General features: G+C 41.6%; 1 protein-coding gene across 1 annotated transcript in view; it reads right to left on the bottom strand.

Annotated features, from left to right (window-relative positions):
* Positions 1 to 1,843: 1,843 nt before the first annotated feature.
* The window catches only part of spi2 (Spi-2 proto-oncogene), an 8,272-nt gene continuing 943 nt past the window's right edge, over positions 1,844 to 9,172 (bottom strand). Inside the window, exons 2-3 of the mRNA XM_063217822.1 lie at positions 8,612 to 8,772; positions 1,844 to 1,883 (exon numbers count right to left, since the gene is read on the bottom strand). Of these exons, the coding sequence (XP_063073892.1) occupies positions 1,844 to 1,883; positions 8,612 to 8,772 (201 nt within the window). The remainder of the gene's footprint in view (positions 1,884 to 8,611; positions 8,773 to 9,172) is intronic.

The raw sequence follows: 9,172 nt of genomic DNA, 5'->3' as shown, positions 1-9,172 counted from the left end.
CTGCACATATATGCCAACATGAAACTCATCAACATCAAAACCTTTACATTGCCAGAAAAAACTCAACAATCTTTTGTCAAAACCTCACTTTCATGTCAAAAGACACACATTAGCACCAAATGAGAAAACAAATTAGATCAATGTGAAAACAGTTGTCTACTTTATACAAAACACAGCAGTCTTTCTTTTTGTACCAGTCTATTCAGACTCACAGAATGTACATCTTCACAAGACCCCAAAATTCAATACTGTACATTACACAACTGCACCTTACAGTGCAGGACATTAAACTGAAGCAAAATATCTTACACGTAAACAGTACATCACTCTCAACACAACAGTGTGTATGTGAGCTTATGAACAATTTTTTTGTGTAGCCTATTACGCATATTCACACATTTTCAAACATCTAAATATGATATAAATATGTGGTTGACGTCAACATGCTGTAATGAAAAACATAGTCTATATACTTTTTTTGTTTGGGTATGAGGTATGAGGTTTGCTTACAGTAAAGTAACGAAGTACAATACATTTCCAGACACAATATGCAGCTGACATCTACTATTATGTGTATTTCTACAAACTATCATGTTCATACCTAACATGTGATGATGAAAATACACACAAGGCTACTCCTGACATCAGGTTTTACAGAACGTGAGTCAGTCAATGTCACTCCATATTCTACTCTTTAGTATACCGTTGTGCTATTTGTTGTTTTGTTTGAGTGTAGGAAGGTGTGAATTTAGCAAAGTAGCCATCAAAGTAAAACAAATAAATGCAAAATAAAACAAATGCAATGTAATATAAAGAATGCAACTTTGTAACTGGCAGAATAGTGGTTAATTTTGAAAGCATGTGTTTTATTGTCGGTGCCTAAATCTAGTCATACATCCAGTGTGTTTTGTTTTTCTAGCGGATGTGTTTTCCCAATGATATGATGAGTGTTCATTTTTTAATGGAGTGTCTTATGAAGGAAAAAGTGTGCAGTGACCATGAGCAAGTGTGTAGCATAAAGCAAAACGTGTGTTGCTGAATTGCTGCAACGGTGTTAAGCAGAACTTTTGTTTAAGGTACGGCACACTGTGTTACCAACAACTTAACAATATGCTATTTTTGTCTAAGCATCAGCCTATAGTGTTCAAGCAGTAGGCAAATACTGTAAACTATTTTGTTATTGAAGCCGCGAATGCATCCTCAAACTGGCTGGAATAGTGTTGTTGCCTTGGATTTGACAGGATAACACCAATAAACGTGGGCATGGAGATGTGAAGTAAAATTAATCCAGGTGCTTGGAAAATGTTGGCGAAATCATCGGAAGATGAAGGTAGGGAACTGCAACATTGCACGATTATGAATAGTGATCATGTTGACTCATGCCAAAATTTGTTAGCGACTTGTCACCTTAGCAAAAAAGCTGCTTGTTTACCTGTGGTTCATGCGATGGGATGTCTTGTCTGCCTTCATGCCTCATATTTGTTCAGTCACACCCAAACACGTATTCTTGCTTCATTTGGGTTAAGCAAATAAGCTCATAATCAGCCACGCAAGGCCCAAATCTTTAATTTACTATCAAAACAGCATTAGAATAGTATACTACCATTTGCGTGACGTCACCCACTGTTGGCTGGAAACATTAGCAGAAACGTTACGTGTTTGTGCTTTATTTTTTTATAAATGGCTTAAATTTCAGACTTCAAAAAATATAGATTTGCTGGCTTATCTTACTGGTGTTATAGACCCCTATATTAGATCACTGCTTCATTTCGTCTTTAAAGGGCCAAAAGTAATTCTTCACAACATAATATTTCCCAAGATACACTAATGTATACGTCTGCCTCTAAGGCTTGCGGAAGTTCCCAAAATGTCTGTGCACGCCACTGACAGAGAATATTAAAAGAACAGACCCACTCCTGTGTCACTGAAAGAAGGGCAGCTGTGGCCTAGTGGTTAGAGAGTTGGTCTTTCAATCTAGGGGTTGCAGGTTCGAATCTCCCCTGACCTCTCCCTACATCTCCATCCATGGCTGAAGTGCCCTTGAGCAAGGCACCTAACCCCACATTGCTCCAGGAACTGTAACCAATACCCCGAAAAATAATAACTGTTAGTCACTTTGAAAAAACTGAAAGCGTCAGCTGGAGAGGCTGGAGTAGCCAATGAGATTCCTCATAGAGGCTGGAGTAGCCAATGAGATTCCTGTTACTATATGACATCACGCATCACATGAATGAAGATGCATCCAGCATGCTGACCCACAGCTCAGATCTTTTATTACATATGGACATGCACACTTGCACGCACACACACACACACACACGCACACACACGCACACACACACACAGTCAGTCAGGCCGATATCCTGCTGGATTCATACCGTCAGCGTGAGCAACAGCAGCATAGCTGGGAATAAAGCTCTCTCATGTGATGGTAGCAATACCACACACACACACACACACACACACACACACACACACACACACACACACACACCTCCACGCCCGCACGCACACACAAACACACAGGCCTTAAAGATGAGGTCACCTTCAGTGATACACACACACACACACACAGTCACAAGTTGTGGTTTCTTTCTCTTGGGACTAATGTTCCATTCTGGTCCCTGTGAGCCGCAGTGGAAACTATGGACAATGCAGCTCACACTAACACACTAACACCTCCCCGCAGTGTGTGTGTGTGTGTGTGTGTGTGTGTGTGTGTGTGTGTGTGTGTGTGTGTGTGTGTGTGTGTGTGTGCGTGTGTGTGTGCGTGTGTGTGTGTGTGTGTGTGTGCGTGTGCGTGCGTGTGCGTGCGCGTGCTCGTGTGCGCGCGTGTGTGTGTGTGTGTGTGTGCGTGCTCGTGTGTGTGTGTGTTTGCGTGTGCGTGCGCACATGTGCGTGCGCGTGCTCGTGTGTGTGTGTGACTGTGTGTCTATAATAGATGTCCTGCATCAGGTTAGATCAGGGTGTTGAACTCATGTCAGTTCAGGGGCCACATGCAACCACTCTGATCTCTCGTGAGTTCTGCAACCACTCTGATCTCTCGTGAGTTCTGCAACCACTCTGATCTCTCGTGAGTTCTGCAACCACTCTGATCTCTCGTGAGTTCTGCAACCACTCTGATCTCTCGTGAGTTCTGCAACCACTCTGATCTCTCGTGAGTTCTGCAACCACTCTGATCACTCGTGAGTTCTGCTTCATATCGGACTCACATTGCAGTTGATCACCTCGAGGTGGATGTGTATATAATAGATATTCTGCATCAGGTTGGATCAGGGGTGTTGAACACATTGCAGTTGATCACCTCGAGGGGGATGACAGCGGCTACATCAGGAACAGTGACTGTAAATGACGAGAAAAAACTATAATACCTTCATGGGCAGGAAACTGTCTTGTTTTTGTTGTTGTTGTGGTTGTTTTTTTTTATTATTATTACATTCTTAATTATTTTTTGTTCTCTACAACTCTTATGTTTGAAGTGTGTAAAGTATGTATGTATGATTTGTATATACTGGTGCGTGTGTGTGTGTGTGTGTGTGTGTGTGTGTGTGTGTGTGTGCGTGCTTGTGTGTGTGTGTGTGTGTGTGTGTGTGTGTGTGTGTGTGTGTGTGTGTGTGTGTGTGTGTGTGTGTGTGTGTGTGTGTGTGTGTGTGTGTGTGTGTGTGTGTGTGTGTGTGCAAACACACAGTCAGAAATAAAATGTGCCTTTATAAGCATCTGGCATTCTGCATTTACACGTAATGTAAACTATAATGAATATTACAGAAGCACAAGACTGCAATACAGCATTCTACCAGCAGGGAGCAGTATTCTTACATCTCAGACAGACAGCAAACAGGTGGCATACAACCACCCTCATGTTTTCTTTGTAGACTTGAGCAATATTTTAAAACTCACTAATAACAGACCTTGTAATCAATTCATCACAATAGATATAAAAACATGTTGATAAACTGCTGCAATATTTATTCTATTCTAAATAATGGATCAATCAATTTTTGGTGGATAGAGCCTACTGAAATCCCTGAAATGTTGATGTGGGTATACTGCGTATACCTGCATTTTACGTAGGCTACACACCACTGGTTGGGATGTAACTTGGAATGTAACTTGTGACTTGGAATGGGAAATGGATGAATCCTAATTAGTTGGTCTTTGGTTTGGTAGCCACTGCAGATCAGACCAAGACAGATATGACAACAGAACATACAGTAGAGTCATTATTTACAGTCAGTGCAGTCAGTGATGGGAAAATGGATTACAGTCAGTGATGGGCAAAATGGATTACAGTCAGTGATGGGCAAATGTCATTAGCCCAGTTACACATATTTCAGTCACTTATGTAAAGTAATTGAAGATCCATATGAGACAAAACACTTCGAATGCACCAAAATACAGGATTTTATAGCTATATAGGCCTAATGACTTTTGAGGGCCCCATATTCATATTTCGCCTAGGGCCCAAAATAGCTGGATCCGCCCCCGGACCTCGTTTTCCAATTTCAAATAATTTTGAATATGTGGCACTGGACACGTAACTATGAATATGTGGCACTGGACAAGTAACTATGAATTTGGAATATGTGGCACTGGACACGTAACTATGAATTTGGAATATGTGGCACTGGACAAGTAACTATGGATTTGGAATATGTGGCACTGGACAAGTAACTATGAATTTGTCCATCACTGTTTACAGTTAAAAAGAGACAAGTGACATAGTAGAACAAAAGCACAAACAAACCAAATACTGTATACCGGTATACTAACAGAAATTGACACTTGTTTTCTCGAGTATTTGACTGGATGACCAGAGTTTTCCAAAAACGACCACAGACCACATCAGGCCAAATGAACAGACGTTTTCCTTTTGTAATTCACTTTTTATTGGTTTTCACACAAATAAATGAAACAAAGACAAGCCCTGAATATCCACAAGTGAATAGGGAAGTCTATAGGCTGATACTGACTAATAAAGCTATACACTGTTACAGTATATAAAAATGAGTGTAACTATATACATTTGTACGTGGCTGACTGTTGAAATATCCTCATAAACGAAACGAGAGAAGTAAAGAAAAAAAAAACAGAAAAATAGAAGAACTGAAAAGAAAAACCAAGAGCTTACTATAGAATGTCTACATAAGGTAGCCTGAGTATCATCCTCCGTAGTGACCGCGCTGGCTCAATACTTTCGCTTGCTGACCACGGAGTCTGACCCTGCAGCCACCCCCTGCAGTTGGAATTCAGATATTCGTTCAGTATCTGAATAGCCAATAGGCTCGCTGATAGTCTAAGCCCCTCCCCAAGCCCTCTTACATATTCAACTGAAATTCAACAACTTGATGATGGCGATGTGATGTCTGTAACCAGGACATTTGATAGTGCTTGGTGTAAACTGGGACATTGCCGTCCGCCAAGACCTTTGACGGGCTTTCGGCACTGACACTGCGCAGCTCTTGGGCAGTCACACTGGGCGTTTCTCTTCTGTTCACTTTAATGGTTTTAGTTGACAGTTAATATCTTCATAACAAGGTTGGAACAAGCGCAGCCCCATTTCAGTGTTACTTTTTTTGCTGTCACACTCGACGCATATACACAGACACAAACTGGGAAGGAGAGAGGGTGGGGGCTGCTCCGTGGGCTGTGCATTTGGCGCATATTAAACAACGCAACTAGTAGTTTCCCAATAAAATTTGAATCATAATGCTGTGGATCCAATACTATAATATCATATAATATTGTCCTTAAGTCTGAGCGATGCATTGATTATTTGTTTAGGGTACGTTTTCTGCCAGCTAAATGCAAGGGGGAAGGGGGCTATATTAGCAAACAAGACGATTGCACAGTTAGCCTGCTAATTTTAAATATGATCGCCTGGAGCTAATAGCCTTCACATGGCTTAATCCATCCCTGTTATCAGTCCGCTTGAGGTTTTTGCTTCGGGAAAGTGAAAAAATGAGGTCCTAATTAATCTTCAGATGGTGTCGGACCCTGACGGTGCCATAGGCACACGTTGTATGTCTCCCTGAAATCGTAGGTTTTTGACGGACCTCGACAAGTTCTACACTCCTTAGTTACCGTTGCTGAGCTCGGATTGGTTGGCGGCCGTTTGTGGGAGGGGTTTTGCGAAAGGCTAATTCCCTCATTAAGTGAGATAATTTCCAACTGCCGGGGGTGGCTGCAGGGTCAGACTCCGTGGTCAGCAAGCGAAAGTATTGAGCCAGCGCGGTCACTACGGAGGATGATACTCAGGCTATACATAAGGCCCCTCAAATTTTCATATAGACATCCTCCTTGAACAGATGCTATCATTATTGTTATTATTATTATTATTATTATTATTATTGTTATTATTATTATTATTATTATTATTATTATTATTATTATTATTATTATTATTATTATTATTATTATTATTATTATTATTATCATTATATACTTGCGATCAGTGAATGTCCCTGTACTAGTCTTGGCGTTACAGTAAAGGACCCTTTGCTGAGTTGTCTGCATGTTTTAGAACCCCACTCACTGTTTTCTTCTAATGTTTGCTGTTTGTGTCTATTATTTGGCTTCATGCCCATAGACAGCCATTCTCAAGCCGGTCAAGACAAATCCCAAAATAGCCAAATCACAGAGACAGCAGCAAAGACTAAAAAAAAAAAAAGAAACGATGAGGGGGACTCTAAAACATTGCAGACAACTCCAAAATCTCAAATAGTAAACTTGTCTTTTAAAATCATGGGGAATCTCTTAGAGCAGGGGTGTCAAACTCATTTAGGTCCGGGGGCCGCATACAACCCATGTGGACCTCAAGGGGGCCGCATACAACCCATGTGGACCTCAAGGGGGCCGCATTAGTAACATCATCGCAAAAAAAAAAAAACGTAAAGCAGAGGATTAGTGATCAGTTCTATCACGTTTTTAGTGTGTTGAATATGTAGAAAGCAATGCAATACTGATAATCCTATGCAAAATTTCCTTGACTTCATTCATTCATTGGCAACCGTCAATTAATTAAATATGGGACAGATCATTTTGGCAGGGGGTCTGGGGGTTTTCCTCCAGAAAAAAATGTATTTCTTATATGTAATTTCCTGCATTTTCACGCATTCTAACATCCCGTTTCCACTTTGAACTTAATAGGAACCAATACAAATCCAATTATATTTATTATTTAATTACAACCAATACCAATACAATACGAATAAGAAGTATTAACATTTTATCTCTATATATGAGGTCTATAATATATGAGCTTCATCAAATGCCTGTTACAGTACAAATTCACTATTTATAATAGAAGTGTGATGTGCACTTTACTACATATATACAGTGTAACAGAGGGACCATTGGGTTAATGTCATGCAGGTCTCGATTTTGCCCCGAGGGCTGTAATTGCGCATTTCGGTTATTTCATTGAAAAAAAAAAAAGAAAACAGGCCGGATGGAACCCTCTGGCGGGCCGGATGCGGCCCGCGGGTCGTATGTTTGACACCCCTGTCTTAGAGGAATGTTTTAGTGATCTCTCTCTCTTTCCTCTCCCCCCTCTCCCCCATCTCCCTCCCTCTCTCTCTCTCTCTCTCTCTCTCTCCATCTCTCTCTCTCTCTCTCTCTCCCCCTCCTGTCTTGTTTCCATGGCGCCTCTCGCTACTTCCTTATTTCTGCCCACAGCTCTGTAGTCTGGCATGGCCACGCCCCTTTGCAACAATGCAGAGAGGAACTAAACGCTGCACACCTGTAAACACCTTTACCTGTAAACAAGGCCTATGGCAGAACGTTTACCTGTAAACAAGGCCTATGGCAGAACGTTTACCTGTTAACGAGGCCTATGACAGAACCTTTACCTGTAAACAAGGCCTAGGACAGAACGTTTACCTGTAAACGAGACCTATGACAGAACGTTTACCTGTAAACCAGGCCTATGACAGAACGTTTACCTGTAAACGAGGCCTATGACAGAACACTTACCTGTTAATGGCTGGCTTACCTGACAGAAAGCCTAGGCCTACATATTAGAAAGCCAGCCAGCCTACCTGTCAAAAACACACCTGTAAAAAAATTTTTAAAAACCCTTACCTGCTAGAAAGTCTACCTGTTAGGAACCTGACCTGCTAAATGGCCTACATGATAGAGAGCCTACCTGTCAGAAAACACATATGAAATAAAAAAAAAACCCTCATCCGCAACAAAGCCTATACCTTTTAGCAGGGCTCCACTTTTACGCTCCAATTAACGCCGGCCAACCAGTCAAATGCAAGTGAATTTTAAGTTTGGCTGTTCGAAAATACCAACGTATTATTAGCCACAATGACCAATTAGAGTGTGTGTTTAGCATCCTCTAGCCATTTTGGCTGGTGGTGAAAAAGTTAATTTAGAGCCCTGTGTAGGAAGTCGATCTGTCCTGTAAGACACAAATACAAGAAAAATAGAAAGATTTACATGACGGCACCTGCACACATGCACACACGAATGTGTGTTCTCAGTGTTTGCAGCGTGTCTCCACTGAAGCGGTATGTCTATATCACTGGTGCTAGTTCATGTGTGTGTGTGTGTGTGTGTGTGTGTGTGTGTGTGTGTGTGTGTGTGTGTGTGTGTGTGTGTTGTCTGCAGTGTCCGCAGCGTGTCGTAGCTGAAGCGGTAGGTCAGCTTCCTCTTGACCTTCAGGATCTCTCCTGATTGGCTGTAGTTGCGGAGGGCGCGCGACATCTTCTGGTACGTCATTGGTCGCCGGTTACCCTTGCGGTGACCCCACAGCCTAGCAACCGTCTCCTGCAAGGTCAACAAGGTCGAGTTTAAACAACAAGGTCGAGTTTAAACAACAAGGTCAAGTTTAAGCAACAAGGTCGAGTTTAAACAACAAGGTCGAGTTTAAAGAACAAGGTCAAGTTTAAACAACAAGGTTGAGTGTAAACAACAAGGTCAAGTTTAAACAACAAGGTCGAGTTTAAACAACAAGGCTGAGTTTAAACAACAAGGTCGAGTTTAAACAACAAGGTCGAGTTTAAATTCTAACTCCAGCACCGGTCGAACAAACCAAGACGACCAAAAACATAACCTTGGCTATTAGCTGTAGCCCCTTAATGCACACCGTACATCCTGTGGCACACTGTAATAGACATTGAAAGGTAACTACTCAAGTACTACACTACTATGACAGTGCACAGGGCCT

This window comes from Engraulis encrasicolus, chromosome 15, assembly GCF_034702125.1.
Source record: "Engraulis encrasicolus isolate BLACKSEA-1 chromosome 15, IST_EnEncr_1.0, whole genome shotgun sequence".
Classification (NCBI taxonomy): domain Eukaryota; kingdom Metazoa; phylum Chordata; class Actinopteri; order Clupeiformes; family Engraulidae; genus Engraulis; species Engraulis encrasicolus.
Note: the sequence above shows the minus strand (reverse complement) of the source record. Positions and strands in the feature narration are given on the sequence as shown.